The sequence below is a fragment of the Rhamphochromis sp. 'chilingali' genome, assembly GCF_963969265.1.
Source record: "Rhamphochromis sp. 'chilingali' genome assembly, chromosome: 13".
Classification (NCBI taxonomy): domain Eukaryota; kingdom Metazoa; phylum Chordata; class Actinopteri; order Cichliformes; family Cichlidae; genus Rhamphochromis; species Rhamphochromis sp. 'chilingali'.
Window position 1 is genome coordinate 13,888,494 of NC_137940.1, and position 19,675 is coordinate 13,908,168.

Consider the following 19,675-nt stretch of genomic DNA (forward strand, 5'->3'; position numbering starts at 1 on the left):
AGGCTGTGCTGCCGTTTGGAAAGTGCACGTCATGTGACACACGGCATCGCTAATATTCAGCATTTCGTGCTGTGGCACGAAAAATGTTAAAAGGGTTGACTTACTTAATCTTTTTATGCATTTATGTTCATGCTGACTAATTTTTATTATTAGAGTTATAATAGAGTTATTGCTGTTTACTGTTTTAAAAAGCATATTATTTTTATTAAGATGCCAGATTCCAGATATGTTAAAGGTTGCATGTTGGCGTCCAGTGCGCCGGCTTGTGTTTGGCTATAAACTTTAAAGTGGTTTTTGACAGAGTTTTGTTTTTATGACAGGTGCTCTGATCCTGTGAAAATGTGAGAAACTTTTGCACGGCTGTCATCGGAAGCATCACATAGAGTTGGATGTCTCGAGACCACTTTTACGTGGTTTTGGTCTTGTCTTGGTCTCGCTGTCTCGGTCTTGCTGTCTCAGATCCACGTAGTGGTCGGGAGATTTGGAGTCAACAGTATCCATGACACACAACGTAACGTCCGATAATGTGTCATGTGCAAAAGCATCAGCTCTAAGAGCCGTGCTTAGAGAGTGCTTAGTAGTGAATCAGAAGAGTCGACTCCCATTGAGCGAGAGCCGGCTCCTCACTTAATTTCCTTTCGCTGCTCAGCTCTCACACAGTGGCTCAGCTATGCTCCAATCCCTCCATATTGTGGCCAATAGCATGCGAGGATATAGGATAATATCATTATGTGAAAAACAGAGGGTGAGAGACGCGACAGTCAAGTGGAGCGTGCGAGTGCATCGCAAAAACACATAAATATGCCTGACACCTGTAAACGAAGCAGCATCTGGCTGCAGTTTAAAGACTTTTTTGACTCGGTCTCATCTCGACTTTGTCTTGGTCTTGTCTTGGTCTCGATACCCTCTGGTCTTGGTATTGTCTTGGTCTTGGTTTAGGCGGTCTTGACTACAAGTCTATAGCATAGAGCATATACTATAGTTCTTACGGATGTTATTAGTGACGTGAAGTGACGTCATGTACCGGCTCAGCTGGGTTCTGTGTGTGTGAGGCTTCTCTCTGAGTTCTTTAGCTTCCCCACACAGTCCAATCACATGCAGGTGAGGGTAACTGAGAGACGTAGGTGTGGAAGCACATTTGTGGAGTTGGGTGATAAGCTCAAACTCACCGAGACCTCCTGCGGTGGTAGTGAGACGACGCCTGCGCGATGTGTCGGTTATGTTAGATGACGTGATGACTCTAAAGTGCAGAGCTGTGGTGAACAAAGATCCATGTGAAAGTGTGTGTGAGGTAAATGTGCTTTGATAGACGTCACCTCGCCCAGCCACAGGCGTGCACGTCCTGCCCTCAGGCCACTGCATGTGGGCAGAGCTGTGTTAAAGTCACCCCATGACGGGAATATCCCATCGAAACAATGGCGGCGCTGTGTGAATGTAAGAGGCAGCCCATGGCTGAATGTGGAAGACTTCATGAGGTCCAGTCTGCCAGCTCTTGCTCTGCATGCAGGAATTCCTGCCAGACTCAGTCCAAACATCCACACGTCTCTCTGCATTCACTGGCTTGTTGGCTCGACTCAGGGTCGTCATTTTAAACGCTGATGTGCACTTCTGATCCTCCGTGCCGAGACTCTCATTCACGTCGCTGTGAATAAATCTCTTAGCAGCATCTTTCTGTCCACTTGTGATGTCCCTCCCACCGCTTTAGCAGCTGGCAGCAGGAACACTGGAGGCTTTCCTGGCTGGCCTGCCTCAGCGTGTTGTCAGGGCCGACTTCGATGCCTCAAAAAGAAGCCTTGCATGTCCCAGCCCTGCAGCCTGAGCTCACCTGAGCTGCTGTCATCTCATTTCCTTCTTGCTCAGCAGTCTTTTATCTTCTTCCCTGGACTCCCTGTCAGCATCTCCCACCGTCTTAGCTCTGCTTGTATTTCTACTCTCTGAGCTCCGTGTGACTGGAAGAGAGCTGACAGACTCCAGTAAACCCTCTTAGCAACCTTGCCCATTAGCTCTGTCATGCGTTCAGCTCACCTCACCTCCCCGACTGAGGCTATTATAGAACAGTCGGCAGCCCGTGGCGACCTGGAGACGGTTCCAAGGCGTTTTTGACTCACGGCGAATCAGTGATGATATAATAATGATTAGAGACGAGATGATAAAGTACTGAAGAGGAATGTTCTTGGTCAGTATGTTTTTGTTGTGAAGGTGACGTGTGCTCCAGTTTATGTGAGCGCATGGAAACCCGGTTCATGACAGAATAATTAAGAGCAGCTCCAGCTGAGGCTACAGTGGGGCAAAAAAGTATTTAGTCAGCCACCGATTGTGCAAGTTCCCCCACTTAAAATGATGACAGAGGTCAGTAATTTGCACCAGAGGTACACTTCAACTGTGAGAGACAAAATGTGAAAAAAAATCCATGAATTCACATGGTAGGATTTGTAAAGAATTTATTCATAAATTAGGGTGGAAAATAAGTATTTGGTCACCTCAAACAAGGAAAATCTCTGGCTCTCACAGACCTGTAACGTCCTCTGTAAGAAGCTTTTCTGTCCCCCACTCGTTACCTGTATGAATGGCACCTGTTTGAACTCATCATCTGTATAAAAGACACCTGTCCACAGCCTCAAACAGTCAGACTCCAAACTCCGCCATGGCCAAGACCAAAGAGTTTTCGAAGGACACCAGGAAAAGTATTGTAGACCTGCACCAGGTTAACACTTGTCCTTTCCCCACAAACAGATCGCTGGACTCTACTGTGACAGGACTGTGAATTATTTAAAATCTCATAAAATCAGTTTTTTCTCATTCGTAATGCACAGACATTGGCTAATCATATATCACAGAGCACTTTTTAAATCTGTACTCCTCCTTGTTCCTGCAACATTCAGTATTTTGTGCAGATTAGAAGGTTTTTCAGTCACAATCACACAAACACGCTAGGATCTTTTCTGCTGCTCAGGCGCCTTTCTCACGGCTGCCGTGTCGTACAGATGGGTCACAGATTAGAGAGAACACCCTGAACCTTTAACCCCCCCCTGGAGGTCAACCTGGGGCCCTGCTTTGCTGCGAGTGGCATTTCATTGGCACGGTTTGGGCCTGCGTGTCCTCGAACGGAGAGGGTCACTGCTCTTCAGTACAGCTGTTGTTTATGCTGTAATAAATGAGCCGTCTGGGAGTCTCCCCTCCACAGAGCAGGAGGGGAAAGGTTTGGTGAATCATGTGACAGTATGATTATTAACAGAGCTCAGATCAGTCTGTATCAACTGTTTCTGGACAGAATAACTGCAGCAGATTGTTGTGGCTGTGCGTGTGGGTGCACATGATCCTGGTATAATGTAATATAAACGCTGGTGTAGGGAGATTGTGTGCAGCAGATTTACAGACGCAGTCTGGTTCTTTTGATTCCTTGTGACAGAAAAATAAGTGGTTGTGCAGACATTTTTCTGCAATGCTGTGCAACGCTTTGAGCTGTCAGCATATGGGATGTAGATTAGGTGAGGATTTTGTTCTTTCTGCTTCGTTTTTGTGCAGATATAAACGTCCACGCGGCAAAGCGCTCGTGACAGCTGCCAGCTCGGCTGAACGGGGGTAAATCTGCGGGGCGTGACCCTCCTCTGCCTCTTTCTCTGCCAGGCTGACCTTCACTGCCCCGCCCCCGTTCATCCCACCTGCAGCCTTGGGCTGCCTTCCAATACTGTTTCTGTTGAATTCTGCATGAATAGAAACGAGTTTTGCTTTGATGGATTTTTATTTTGTGAACATTTTTAACTGATGCTGCACTTCGTCGGCGATCTTGTCTTACCTGACTGAACATCCGGGTTTCCTGATACTCCAAAACACAAAGCATGTTTTCTTAAATGTGAGAAAGTCGTTTTTTTTTAAGTAAAAACGACTTTCTTCTCGATGTTGGAAAAACACAATCAGCTGACAGCGTCGCATTTTCCACTGGAGAAATGTCTTCCTCCTCTCACCCCAACCAGTCGCAGCAGATGGCCCCGCCCCTCCCTGAGCCTGGTTCTGCCAGAGATTTTCCTTCCCACTGTCGCCAAAGTGCTTGCTCATAGAGGGTCATGTGTTTGTTGGGTTCTTCTCTGTATGTATTATTGTAGGGTCTACCTTACAATATAAAGCACCTTGAGGCGACTGTCATTGTGATTTGGCGCTGTATAAATGAAACTGAATTGAATTGCACAACAGATCGGCTTTCTGAAATTTGATGCCCTGACTCCGTGGATGACCTCGAGACCTTTGCTCTGTGGTCTTCTTTTAGATTTATATCTGTGGAGACTTAAAGGCCAGCCCGAGTGGATTTGATCTCAACCACTCAGTGAGTGTCCTGGACTCTGCTCTGTTTTTTGTTCTTATCCTTGGTGCTGAAATGTAATAAATGTTACTGTGGTACCTGAGTCTCCTGAATGCTTAAATCGACAGTCGATTTCATAAAACATTGGATGTTATATGCTCAGTCTTTGACCTCCAGCTGGTCAGTCAGATGTTTAGTAATCACCTTTCCTTACAGACTCAGACTTACAGTCAGTTTGAAATCCTCTGAATTCAAACTCGTTCGACCCAAATCCAAAGCTGCACGTGCAGCGGCAAGTCGTTCATCAGCACACGGCAAATGTCAACCAAAATTGTCGCATTTGCATAATCCTGATGTGGTTTAACTCACCTATGTTAATGTAATCTGCTGAGACCAGGACTGGTGTGATAGTAATTAAAAGTTCCCTCTTTAATAATGTAAATCATCATGTTCATGTTTTAACAGTGGTCTTCTGTCTGCAGGGACTCTCAGCATTTATGGTCACATGAATGTCAGCGCTGCAGGCCAGATGCCGGCGATGGCGGAGCTCGGCGGTGAGAGGTGAGAGTTAATCAACTTTTACGGAGAATAATCACACCATGTGTGATTACACACTTCCTGACAATGGTCACGCTGATTAATACACAACACAAAATCCACCTTTTAGCTGTTAGCTCAGTCAGACTCAGTGATGAGAGCTTTGACTGTTCGTAGATGCTGACGCTGCATGGATGCATCAGAGACGTGACATGACGCTTCTTTTTTATAGTACGAATCAAAACGTTTTCTTATATGTCATCTTACTCCTATACAGGAAACTGTACAGGAGTAAGTGTGGCTCAGCAGCCTTTCAGGTTCATACAACACAGAACTAAACAGCATCATTGACAACAGATATGAAACAGCAAGAAAAGAGGGTGCAGAGGCCAGTTACAAAGTGGCTTGCAGATTTGCGTATATGCAGACGTGCAGGCAGGCTGTGTTGTGTGGATGTGTATCAGCTGAGCTGCAGTGGTGAGCTTCACTCTGAGACCTGAATGAATTCACTAATGTTCACATGAAACACTGTGAAACATAACCGACTGCCCAAACGCTTCATAATTAATCTCATTCCAACAGACGCTTCAGTCCTGTAAGTCACACTGAGTATGAAGTGCTCATGGTTTCACCCACACGCTGGTGTCCATTATGTAAAAGCAATATTCAAATGTATTTTGACAGCTCTGGTTTCCTCTTCAGGGACATCCTCATCTTCAGATATTTGGTTTAGCTGAGGAAACATCAGCTAGCCGGGGGTTCTCGCTGCTTCTGTAGTTGTCTTTGCCTCCGGCTTGTGGGTTTGATTAAAACACTGATCCTGCTGAAAGTGCTGGCTGGTCTGTTTTTGCTGTGCTGGGATGCAAAGAGATCATTTTTCTGTTCTTGGTTAACAACTTTTAGCCTGGAGGATGAGAGACGGATGAGACTTTGTTCAGAGCGTCACAGATCCACAGACACAATTCTCAAAGAAGCCAGAGACAGGGAGCGTCAGTCTGGAGCTGGAGCACAGAACCAAGTGAAAGCTGAGGTTTTTACATCTCTACATTAAATATTTCCTCTTTGCTGTGGGCGTTTCTGTGAGAAAACATTGTTGATGGTGTGATTATTCAGTGTGATCTCCACTCTGTGTGAAGCAGCACTCAGCACCTCTAACTACACTAAGCTTCTGCTTCCTGCTCCATATTAGTCATAAGGTTTCTAATAATGAGGTGGGTGCATAGATGGTTATCCCACTAAGCTTATCTCACTTTATTAAACACACAAGCTCCACCCACCCCAAAGGTCAGCTGATCAGAAGAAGGTTAAAGAGACCTGCTGATCGCGCGTCGTGTTGTTTTCACGTTCAGATATTTCCTGCGTGTCAACAGTGAATCTGAAACTGAAACTACGAATGCTGAACCCAAAGAAGAACTGTGACACAAACAGCAACAGCATGAAATATAAAATGTGGATCCAACATTAACGTTTCCTTTCAGCTTCATGGAAAAAGAGAGTTCATTACTAAACCAGGCACACACAGGATTTGATTCCCTCAGGACGTTTGAGTCAGAATTAAAATGATGTACGAGAAGCAGGAGGTCGCGGTACAGTAGTTGCTCAGGCTCAGCTATGAGGTAGTACTACATGACCTAGTTGTGTGCTGTGCTGTTATGGATGGGGTCCGTGTCATGTGATGACTGCCTCCAGCAGCGTTTGGAGAGGCTCACGCTGCACTTGACATACATGAGATCATAGCGTGTGCCCGTATACATTAAATGTGGTCACACGAGTGGCACATATCAGTCAGAGGTGGTGGGCAGGTGACTTACCTTCAAATATGATGAGAGATGAAACGAGTGCACTCAGAATAAAAATGAACAGAGTACTTGTGGCTCTTTGACTTTCTGTCTCCAACTTATAGAGTGATGGGCTTAAGGTGGAATCAGGTTTGTGGTCTGATCTCCTCTCCAGCCTTGGCTTTGAGTCTTTATCCATCATCCTAGAGAGGCACGCTCAGTCGCAGATGCAGGAAACATGCGAGAAAATCTTTCTGTGCACAGTTTCCTGTTGGAGCTGCTGCTGTGGGGCAGACATCTGTCTCTGCACGGCACTCAGTTTGTGTCTCACAGTTTTTATCATACAGATGCCAAATGGGGTCCCTGTTGGAGACTGAAATTTGACTCTGAACAGCTCGGCCTCAACTTACATTAATGTGGTAATGATGTGATAATAAATACTTATTCCCCCCACTGTGTGTTGTGGGCATGTAAGACATTCATAAAACTCACCAGTCTCAGGTCGGTTATTGTTTACACCTTCTGAGTGGGAGAAAGTGTTCAGTGTACATTTGAGTGTAGTAGGAGTATAAGAAGTACTTTGGCGGTCAGACTATGATGATGAGGTCATCAGAGAGTGGAGATGGAAGTAGGAGGTGAGGACTGAAGTCCTGGAGTGTAGACGCTGTGGGTGGAGCACACATTGCTGATGTAGAGCTGGAGGATGAAGGCACTAACACCTGAAGGGTGTAGTAATAGATTACAGTAAATGATCGAGCAGGGTGCAGAGGGGAATTCCCCTCTTCCCCTTTTCCTCTTCCAGATGGGAAGAGGAAGAGGGACCAGGAATGTGAAAAACTTCATACAGATAAACATCATCATCATCATCATCCATCATCTTCCTCAGCATCAGCAGCAGCCTCACTGTTATACATCTGGTCTTATGTTATGTGCTATAACACATGTTGTGTGTTTGGAGCTTTTCAGGTGGTTTTAATTGGAGGACATGGGTTAAGACTGCAAAGCGTATGAGATGACCCAGTTTCACACATTTGTAGTGTAATAATGTTGTGTAGGTTTGTGCAGGTAGGTTTCTCGCAAAGTTATGCAAAACTGCAGAGAGCAGCGCTTTCTTCATGGTACGGTTTTAAAATTCAGAACTAGCATGCTAAAGCTAACACAACAAGCACATGAGAATCCCTCTGGACAGAGAGGAGACACAGCAGGACCGTCCTGGCTTAAAGAAGAGTGTGCGTGTGTGTAAAGGTCCAGCACACAAAAATGAGCATTCCTCACAATCACACTTCCACTGGTGACAATTTATAACACACATTCATTTAAGCTAAAAGCACTGAAGTCATATGGATGTTCAGTGATTGGTTGATTTTTGGTTAGAACAATATCTGAGTACCCTGGACAGTCACCGAGGAGGCATCCTGGTCAGATGCTGAGCAACAACGACTTTCTCCTTATGTTGAGGAGGAGCAGGTGTACTCCTCCTCCTCCTCACCCTCTCTCTGAGTGCAGACACCTTCAGAGAAATTCATTTCTGCTGCTCGTGGCCATCGGTGAGGGTGTGACTGTAGACTGAGCAGTAAATCACTAGGTCAGTTCTGTCGTTCCCACAGCGAGCTGCAGACTCGTGTTTCCCCGGGAACGGGAAGCACTTACACTCCTCTTGGCTGGTGTCCCCGCCATTTTCTGGCTTGAGTCTTGGAGATTCTCAGTCTCGTTCCCGCCACTTCACTCAAACTGCCCTTCAACACTGATAATTATTCATAAATGTTATTCATCATCTTTTTATTGCTTATGAATGTGTACTGTATGTGAGTGGTTGTTATAGTGGGGCCTTTTCACAGTGACAGCCTGAGCCGTGTGATTTGGGAACATGTTTTGTGCTGCCGGTTGTTACTGCAGAGAGTCGTGCACGCTGAGCTGAGGCTGATCATGTGACCCAGCTGTTACTGTTTGGTTTTAAACACTGACACACACAGGCAGCAGTGTGTGCGTGTGTGTAATACAGCTGTTGTAACAGCTGGATATGGACTTAGCCTCAGTGCCAGCAGCTCCACCCTCAAACTGGAGCTGCGTGTTTTTCTCCACTCGTTCATTTGTTGACTTAAATTTAAATTTACGTTCCACGTGTCAGGGCATGACACTGCGCCGGAGCTCTTTGCCGTTAGACTTTGTAAAGTAGCTCAGTGTAGGTCAGTGCTGAGCGTGCATTGATCCGAAACAATGATAATAATATTGATAATAAACTGGGTTTCAGTTTTTACACACACTAACGAAGTGTACAGAATCCGTTTTGTTCTTTATATTTCTTGCACAGTAGTCAGGTGGACAAAGGAGCTTGCAAAGAAAAACGTCTGGACTTCTTTAGGTTACTTGAAGACATTTCACCTCTCATCCGAGAAGCTTCTTCAGTTCTAAGGTCAAATGGTGGAGAGTCCCAGATATAAACCTAGTGGGAGCCACTTCACAAGCGCATGGCACAACACAGAAGAGCCACCTCCACAGGACAAGACTCAGCAGTCCATCTGCATCTTAAGGATAAAGGACACTCTTTCGAGGATGCCAATGTTCACATTTTGGACAGAGAGGACAGATGGTTTGAAAGAGGAGTGAAAGAAGCCATCTATGTCCACTGTGAGCGACCATCTTTGAACAGAGGCGGGGGTTTACGACACCAACTCTCTGCCATCTATAATCCAGTTTTGAGATCCCTTCCCAGACGCCTTAACGCTCACATCCTGGGCCATCTGATCTCAGGAATTCGCATGATAAGGTGGGGCCAGGTTTCACAATGAACTCACCCGAAACTCTGGCTGATTGGGACCCACACCCAGTTTCACACCTTGGCTCAGGCGATTAGAGGATCATAAGGGGGTCCTTTTGTCCCTCTGTGGGGGGTCACTCCCACTAGGTTTATATCTGGGACTCTCCACCATTTGACCTTAGAACTGAAGAAGCTTCTCAGGTGAGAGGTGAAACGTCTTCAAGCAACTTAAAAAAGTCCAGACGCTTTTCTTTGCAAGCTCCTTTGACTACGATGACCTGGATGACTGAGAACCTTCACAGATATAGTCAGGTGGAGTACACACGATTTTATTGTGCATGTACAATGACAATAAAGGGCAATTCAATTTTATTCTATGCTATGCTGTTCTATGTTATGCTGTGCTATAATCCATGAATGCAGACACGTCCAAGAAGGTTAAATATTTAACTTTGCTTCCGTGAAATGACATGAGGAAGCTGAAATGTGCAGATTTTCAGCTTTTGGGCTAAGCGTTGTTTCTCTCTCCTGAGTTGAAGTTAGTGAGGGTGGTCTGTGCCTGTGCAGCCACCCTGGAAAAAACAGAAATGATCCTATTGGTTGTCAAAGCTCGATTTTATTGATATTTATTGATTTATACTGAGGTGTGAGAGGCTTCAGGGAGTTCATCGAATGTCGATGCTTAGGACTGAGTTCTAGAAATGGACACCAAAGTTTCTCAGCTTCTGCTGTGGGTGCACAGTTATGCAGCTTATCTGAGGTTTATTTGTATAATTCAGTCAAGCTGTGTGCATTTCATGCTGTAAGTCACAGACGGCCGGTCTATAACTCAGACTGTGATAAGAAAAGATAAAGTGTTCATGGAGTCCACAAAGACGTGTGCAGAGCTCTCCTCAGCTTACATCCTGCAGTGCAGTCACTACTTTCAGCAGCAAGAGTCATCCCAGAGAGTCAGACTCAGAGCGCTCGGATATCAGTGAGCTTCTCTTCCCTCTCGTCGAATGAGCTACTGCCTCTTCCCGCGTCACCTCAGGTGTCCTGTGACAGATCCTGTTTTCTGCATGACTGCTTCCAACAGGAGCCTCAAGCTCTAGAAGACCCAACCCGAAGCCTCAGGTCGCCTCCTGCCGGTCCGTCCGTACAGCACATTTGTCAGCGCACTTCGCTCCTTCCTTTAGTTCAAATGTTTCAGAGGCGAAAGATAAAGAGCACAAAGTCATTGTTCTCTAAATCCCACACCGCCGTCTTCTCCTTTTCTCCTTTTCCTGTTAAGAAGATATTTTTCTAGTTGTGGGTTCCTTTAAGGACAGACGAGAGATAAATTGCAGTCAACAGTATTTATTCTTGCACACCAGGAAAAATTAAACACAAAGCCGTGCGTCCTGCCACTGCCCGGCTGGCACAACTTTAACAAACACTATCAGGGCGAGCAGACGTGCCACACTCTTCTTCTGCTACAAATTCCAGCACAGCGCTGCAGATAAAAAGCGCAGGAGAGAAATGAGCCAACACGAAACCGAGGAACTGCTCGCACTGTGCTGAGCTCCAGCCGAGCCCACGGAGTACGTTTTTATCAGGAACACCAGGAATTCTTGTCGTAGTATGAAAAGTAAAAGCTCGTGCCTGACAATGCAGGGACTTTGAGATGCAGAAAATCTCTGACAGTGTCAACAGACTGTAAACTAAAGCAGTGGCGTTAGTATTTCAGGAATAATGATCCGATCAGAGCGCTGGCAGGTCGGCACACACAATGACACACACGGCTGCTGCCGGGGATTACACAGATATAGAAAACAGTGAGAAAACCCAGATGTAAGTCCAACATTTAGCCTGAATTTTGACTCATGACATACTGCATGTTTGCCAGGCGTGCTAGCATCAGAAATCCATTCAGCATCCCTCGGCTTCTCCTCCAAGCCATCATTTTGGGGCGATCGTGGCTCAAGAGTTGGGAGTTCGCCTTGTAATCGGAAGGTTGCCGGTTCGAGCCCCAGCTTGGACAGTCTCGGTCGTTGTGTCCTTGGGCAAGACACTTCACCCGTTGCCTACTGGTGGTGGTCAGAGGGCCCGGTGGCGCCAGTGTCCGGCAGCCTCGCCTCTGTCAGTGCGCCCCAGGGTGGCTGTGGCTACAATGTAGCTTGCCATCACCAGTGTGTGAATGGGTGGATGACTGGATATGTAAAGCGCTTTGGGGTCCTTAGGGACTAGTAAGGCGCTATATAAATACAGGCCATTTACCATTTTGCCACATTGATTGTTCGCTGCCACTTTGGCAGCAGCTGACGGCACAGTCTCAGTGTATTTGACTGTTTTTCTATCCATTCGTTCAGACTACACGTGGTGGCTGTGCTGCACAGTCAGGACTTGGCAGGCGACGCACTGCACCGTCACTTTTCACAGACTAAATAATTCATTCAGCAACTGCTTATGTAATATCAATAAGAAACCCTCCATTCATTTAAAAGGCACCTGCTGATGCATAAAAGCTGAGCGCGCACACACAGCGATGCTGTCAAAATCTGCAGTGATGGGATCTGTGAAGCAGCTGAATCTCTCTTCCTTCCCACGGAGATGAGTCTGAGCCAGAGCGCTCCATCGTTCCCATCCCGTTCGTGCCCGACCAGGTGATTATCCCGTCAGGATCCTTTTTCACCATTTTTTGTTAGAGTTGTTGACCACTGATGACTCCATGTGATATACGAGGGCCTGCTGGCAGGAACTCTGAGGCCTGCAGATCTACTTTGTATTTTAGTTCTGTATTCTTCATCAAAGATGCCTCACAGTCATGAATCTTATTTTCTAACAAAAACCGAGCAGTAAATCCTCTGGGCTCAGTAAAACCTCCGCTGTACCCGACCAGCACCGAAGGTAACGAACTGCTGCTGCTGAAGCTGATCATTTTCCTATCAGCTGTTTTCTTTATGTGACCAAAGCTGATCCGTGTTTTTCTCTCATTTCTTTGTGTTTAGCTTCATACAAATCTATGTGACTGCAGTCTCTCAGCGTTGTAGCTTTCAGCAGGCAGTAATATGTATATACAGTGGGGCAAAAAAGTATTTAGTCAGCCACCGATTGTGCAAGTTCCCCCACCTAAAATGATGACAGAGGTCAGTAATTTGCACCAGAGGTACACTTCAACTGTGAGAGACAGAATGTGAAAAAAAAATCCATGAATCCACATGGTAGGATTTGTAAAGGATTTATTCGTAAATCAGGGTGGAAAATAAGTATTTGGTCAATAACAAAAATACAACTCAATACTTTGTAACATAACCTTTGTTGGCAATAACAGAGGTCAAACGTTTACTATAGGTCTTTACCAGGTTTGCACACACAGTAGCTGGTATTTTGGCCCATTCCTCCATGCAGATCTTCTCGAGAGCAGTGATGTTTTGGGGCTGTCGCCGAGCAACACGGACTTTCAACTCCCGCCACAGATTTTCTATGGGGTTGAGGTCTGGAGACTGGCTAGGCCACTCCAGGACTTTCAAATGCTTCTTACGGAGCCACTCCTTTGTTGCCCGGGCGGTGTGTTTTGGATCATTGTCATGTTGGAAGACCCAGCCTCGTTTCATCTTCAAAGTTCTCACTGATGGAAGGAGGTTTTGGCTCAAAATCTCACGATACATGGCCCCATTCATTCTGTCCTTAACACGGATCAGTCGTCCTGTCCCCTTGGCAGAAAAACAGCCCCATAGCATGATGTTTCCACCCCCATGCTTCACAGTAGGTATGGTGTTCTTGGGATGCAACTCAGTATTCTTCTTCCTCCAAACACGACGAGTTGAGTTTATACCAAAAAGTTCTACTTTGGTTTCATCTGACCACATGACATTCTCCCAATCCTCTGCTGTATCATCCATGTGCTCTCTGGCAAACTTCAGACGGGCCTGGACATGCACTGGCTTCAGCAGCGGAACACGTCTGGCACTGCGGGATTTGATTCCCTGCCGTTGTAGTGTGTTACTGATGGTGACCTTTGTTACTTTGGTCCCAGCTCTCTGCAGGTCATTCACCAGGTCCCCCCGTGTGGTTCTGGGATCTTTGCTCACCGTTCTCATGATCATTGTGACCCCACGGGATGAGCTCTTGCGTGGAGCCCCAGATCGAGGGAGATTATCAGTGGTCTTGTATGTCTTCCATTTTCTGATGATTGCTCCCACAGTTGATTTTTTCACACCAAGCTGCTTGCCTATTGTAGATTCACTCTTCCCAGTCTGGTGCAGGTCTACAATACTTTTCCTGGTGTCCTTCGAAAACTCTTTGGTCTTGGCCATGGCGGAGTTTGGAGTCTGACTGTTTGAGGCTGTGGACAGGTGTCTTTTATACAGATGATGAGTTCAAACAGGTGCCATTCATACAGGTAACGAGTGGGGGACAGAAAAGCTTCTTACAGAGGACGTTACAGGTCTGTGAGAGCCAGAGATTTTCCTTGTTTGAGGTGACCAAATACTTATTTTCCACCCTAATTTATGAATAAATTCTTTACAAATCCTACCATGTGAATTCATGGATTTTTTTTCACATTTTGTCTCTCACAGTTGAAGTGTACCTCTGGTGCAAATTACTGACCTCTGTCATCATTTTAAGTGGGGGAACTTGCACAATCGGTGGCTGACTAAATACTTTTTTGCCCCACTGTACAGTTATAACCAGAGGTTCCATCAACTCATCGTGGACCTGGGTGGGTGTTCCCAGGGTGGAGTGATGGTGCAGCACACATCTTTAATGACTTTTGTCATCAAATTGTGTTTATTTAGGATTTAATCCACACAGGGTCAAACATAGACATACACCCATACACAGCTCTGCAGTGACTTTAAGGCCTGTTAACTTCTTGATAATGAGCATGACTGAGTCCAGCTGGTAGTTTCTCTTTGAAGCTCGTTAGCCTGCTCGAGGAATCTGAGGAACTCTCAGAAGGAGAACTGCAGATTTGCACAAGTTGGGATGGAAATTGTTTCCACACAGCTGCAGATTCAAGATCAGCAGTTCAAATAAATAAGTTACTCTGATGTGCTGGAAGAGGAGCCACACTGTGACATGATGAGGTCGGTATCAGGCACAGTTTAAAGTCAGAGCTGTGAAACATGAGTGCACGCTTTCCTGCCGTCATGATTCATTTGGCTTCTTTTTTAAAAACCTGACAGGAAGCTCCTCCTTTTGCCTGATGTTGTATGTAATGCTATAACGGCCTTATTTAACAAGAATTTTACCGCCACGCTTCTCTATACGCCAGGAATCAGAGTGAGTTGGAGTAACTGAATCTAGCACAGCGCAGCGTGCAGCAACCGAGCCTGCAGTCTGTCCTGATGCACATTCAGCTAAAACCTGGTTTAGGTTTTCAGTTTGCAGCAACATCCTGTGATATGAGTAAAAAGAGAGACCTGTGATCTCCGGACAGCCCTCTCAGAAACGGGACACCTGCTCCTTCATTACATGAACAGAGTGAAACTGGAGACAGCGTCCAGAATTTATTTAAAACCACATCCTCTGTTATCACATCAGAGCGCTGATGCCATCGTTTATTCACCCGCTGGTCGGCTAATGGCGCCCTTTGGTTTGAAACATGCTGCTCGTAGCGTCTGCTATCCGTCCTCACAAACTTTATTCACACTCTTCCATACCTGCACTGCCCGTCACGCTGCATTAAAGCTGTGCACAGATCTGTGTGCTGCTCCTGTATGTTTCACACATTCATCACTGTTTCTATATGTGAATGTGTTCACACTTTACAAACACGTCGAGAAAGTACAAAGGTCTGACAGTCAGAGAAAAGTTCTTTACACTTATAAATCCAACATCACTCCTAATACTACTACTAATACTCTTCCTCCTCCTCCTCCTCATCCTACTACTACTACTATTACTGCTACTCCTAATAATACCAATCATTTAGTTTTTGTAGGAAAAGTTGAGTTTAGTTAAATCTTGATAAACACGATCTTGTCTTCCATTACAAACTGTTGACTGTGTCCCACAACTGTGAAACATCTGGATTTTTGTCTCCTGTCTGACAGATCCCCTGCTCCGTGTCCGTGTCTTACACTCTTTTATTCACATCAGCTTTGATGTTCAAGTTTTTCTCTCTTTTTAAAATATTTATTATCCGTGTGATTTCATCCCCAATGTCTCTCTGATTTGGAAAGTTAAGTTTCTTCAGTCTGAATTTCATGATAGTCTTCCAACATCGTCACTGCTCTCTGCCCTTCACCTGAACATAAACCTGTTTCCTCATTTAGAGAAATGCAGGTGTGATGGTGTGTGGACGGCAAGCACGAGCCCGCTTGTTTGCGATCAGTCATGTCCCGAATCTGATGGTGATTTTGCATAAAGTGTAAGAACATTTAGTGGACGAGACTCATTCACTTTAGATAAAAGACAAAAAAAAATGAAATGTGTGACGACTCGTACATCTGGAAAGAAGACCAGTGGCTTCCTGCTGTTACGCCTGCAGTGTTTTCATAACTGCTTCTTCTTCTCTAGTTCATTTTAAAGTTTGCCTTCAAAGCGATCGGCTCCCCTTATCTCCTCTTGTGATTGTGATTTTAGAAAGCTGATGTCAACTTGCACAGAAAACTTTATAAAGTCTGGCTTTTGTGGGATTTTGAGTGAATATGTGTGAGAGGCACACTGACGATGTGTTTCCTGACCAGAAATAAAAGATTGTCTGATTTGGTGGGTTTTTTATGATTTATTAATGTCTGAATGTGTTTTCATTCCCTCCTTCTGAAAGCTTTTTGTGCTCGGTGTGTGCCAGTTTTTCAAAGTGATGAATTTGAAAGGCAAATAACGTGTCCTGAGTGGTGGAAAGAACAGCTGTTTTGACCTCCAGTCAATTCTAATTGTTCAGCTTGATTTAATATTTGCTTAAGTGCTGCATAGTAACAAAGACAGTTGTCCTTCAGCTGCAGGACCATGTCGTCAGATCCATCTGGAGTGTCCTTTAGAGAGGACCTAAGTTCCTGTGGTGTCAAAGCAGCCATAGTTAATATTAGTTATGTGAGCGGCTCAGCGGGTGATTCCTTTCTTTGTCCTTCCTTCATTATAATATTCATCCTGTGGACATAAAGCAACAGAGGAGTCAAAAAAATATTGGGGAACTTTGACTGCTTGTGAAACAAAACATTACACATAGATTCATAAACCTGTAGATATGCACATGCAGATATAAAGGGATTACCATTAATGAAGAAATCATTCAAGCCCTACAAGGAGGTCAGACTAGAGGTAATAATCCAACATGGTGTGTGTCTGTGTAGGAAAAAGCTGCCTGCCTTCATTGTGGTTTATTAATAATCAAACACAAAGGTTGGACATGAGCACGTCAGGCTCTGATCCACCACAGCGGCACAGGTTTGCTGCTCGCTGCCGTCTCTTTGGTATTTTGGTGTCTGTCAGCTCGACGGCAGCTAAGTGGGCATGGAAGCTCGCAGAGAAGCTCCGCGATCTTGCTCCAACCAGATCGAGAAGTGGGTGAAAAGGTGGAGCTTAAAGCTGATTCAACACAGACCGTAGCATGCTTTTAAGATGACAGTATGATATTGATTTATGTAGAATCTCAAAAGGCCAAAAATTAATGCCGAGGCTGTATTTGTAGCACGAGAACTTCTCTAATAAATGCATGAATTATGTTTTTATTCTCATGAATTCTCTGATTGATACTGTAACAATACAGTAACAGTACTGCATTATCCCCTGGCTATGTGGCACTGGGTAAAACCAGTGTTTGACATGTTGAGATGTTGCAGCAGTCAAACAAAAAAAATCTGTTGAACGTTGAACTTTTTCCTTTTGCAAGATAATTTATTATTATTTAATTAGTTTAGTTCCACTCTGAGAAATGAGAGTGCTCTGAACTGAGCTGTTAAACAAAGATACTAGATAACCTGCAATACACACACACACACGGGGGGGGGGGGGGGGGAATCAGGTAACTAAGCAACAGAGAGGACACGAGCATGTCAGAACACACCAACAAAACAAAGTGCTGAACTGGTGTAAAGAAGAAAGTTGCGGTTGGTTTGAAGGGCTGCAGAAGAAAGTGTCTGTCTCCAAAAGAACGGCAGCACGGCGGTGGAGGGATGATGACCTGAGTGCACCAAGTATTCTAGAGTCAGCGTGAGGCCGTCTGTCCCACAGCTAAAGCTCGGACCAACCCGAACAAAGATCCAAGCTCAGCAGCACATCTCCACTAGAACGGCTGAAACAGGAAAGAACGGAGCTGCTGCAGTGAATAAATGGTAAATGGCCTGCATTTTGTATAGCGCTTTACTTAGTCCCTAAGGACACCAAAGCGCTTTACACTACATTCAGTCATTCACCTATTCACACACACACACATTCACACACTGGTGATGGCAAGCTACATTGTAGCCACAGCTACCCTGGGGCGAACTGACAGAGGTGAGGCTGCCGGACACTGGCGCCACCGGGCCCTCTGACCACCACCAGTAGACAACGGGTGAAGTGTCTTGCCCAGCCTCGGTCCGACCGAGACTGTCAAACCAGCAACCTTCCGATTACAAGACGAACTGCCAACTCTTGAGCCACAATCGCCCCATGTGGGGTCTAGTGGTCCAAAGTCCAGGCCTCAGCATGTGCATGAATAAATGTTGCAAAACTCAAAGAGCTGAAGCTACACTGTGAAGAGCGGACCAAAACTCCTGCACAGCGATGAGAGAGACTGATGACGTCACACAGGAACCATCACTGTGAGTTACTGCTGCTGAAGGAGGATCTCTAGCTGTTGGGTCACGGGGTGGACAGTAGTTAAAGAGCTTTGGCAGTGAGGACATTTGTGTCTCTGTCCACCTGTGCCACAAAGAATCTTTTCAAATCTATAGTCAGTCTAATGTTGGTGAATAAACCATTCGCTGTACAATCCAGCTCCGTGCAATAACAAGACAAATATTCGGCCTCAACATGAGAGCAGAGCTTCTGCCTGAGGCAGCGACGGGTAAGCGTCAGCTCCCTCGAGTCCATCAGAGGAACGAGAAGTTCATACTTTGGGGTGTTGCGTAGCAGCAGGGATGTGTGCTCTCTGTAGGAGGTGCACCAGCTTTCATTGATTACTCTGGCAAAGCTTAAGTGGTGCACGCTGCAGGTCTCTGATGATGATGATGCATCAGGTCTCCAGAACGTCTCATTTGCAGCTCTCCAAATTTCAGCTATTTCCCCAGATCAGGACTTTGGGCAACAGCATTTACTGTACAAGAACACAAGACTAGAAAAACATGTCACACATGTCTGTCAGAACCCCATGCTCACTGGAGCATCGTCCTTTCTGAGGAACAAATATTATCAGTCAGTATTTTATGACTTAAATGCTCCAAGAAATTCAGCAGACAGAGTTTAACATTTGGGGAATTCCAGCCATAATTTAAGAAAACAACAAAGAAGTGTTTCATTGCTAAAGTTTGAACTACATCACAAATGCAAAGATGATTTTGTCTTTAACCTTTGTGAGGTGACAGTTTTAGCACCATGTTGGCCGTGCATGAAACTAAATGCTTCAGTAATTATCATGTTACCAGCTCCTCATTAAAATAGCCACATGTGAATGTGCTGTAATGTGGATCACATCATTTCTTCTAAATCAGGAAAACTCACTTTTCCCACAGTGTGAACAGTAAGGAGAAAATGATCTCTACTTCCTGCAGTCACAGTCGTCTGAAGAACTCAGATACTCGATAAAGATGCTGTTCTGTGCACGAGTGAAACGGTGGAAGGAGCAGTTTCACATTAGTTTTACCCACATTTCTTTGGCATGAGGTGAAGTCTGAAGGCCTCTCTGGACTGAGCCAATGAAATGACACAGAATGATGGATTAATGTGGGCCAGTCACACTGAGGTAAGATGTGGACAGAGTCTGCAGTCTGCAGTCTGCAGCTGCCGCTCCTATCCTGCTTCTCCTCCATCACCTCTATTTGTTCAGTCTATTCTGGAGAATGTCCTGGGACTGCTGCTTTTTTTTTTTCTTTACTCTGTCTGCTTGTGCAATCAAACTCAACGTTTGATTGCACTTTTCTGGGGCCTCCGTGGTTTGTGACACTGCTCCACATTGATCGATTTCGCGACACTTTCTATTTATGTCTCCCCTTTATTAATCTTCTCAGTGACTCAGGCAGTTTCTCTGGGCTCAGTGAATACTGTCTGGGAATCCCTTTGGCATTATGTGCACTCAATATCAGAACTTAAAAAGCATCAGCAGACATTAATCCCCAGGCAGGAGACTCCTCTACAACACAAAGCAACCTCCCAAAGTCTTGCAGTAAAAATCAGCAGGAATTTGTTTCAGTAGCA

At 45.3% G+C, this 19,675-nt stretch overlaps 1 protein-coding gene across 1 annotated transcript in view; it reads left to right on the forward strand.

Annotated features, from left to right (window-relative positions):
- htr4 (5-hydroxytryptamine receptor 4) overlaps positions 1-19,675 on the forward strand; it is a 194,704-nt gene that overhangs the window by 59,460 nt on the left and 115,569 nt on the right. Inside the window, exon 2 of the mRNA XM_080900575.1 lies at positions 4,780-4,858. Coding sequence (XP_080756701.1) covers positions 4,803-4,858 — 56 coding nt within the window. The 5' untranslated portion in view covers positions 4,780-4,802. The remainder of the gene's footprint in view (positions 1-4,779; positions 4,859-19,675) is intronic.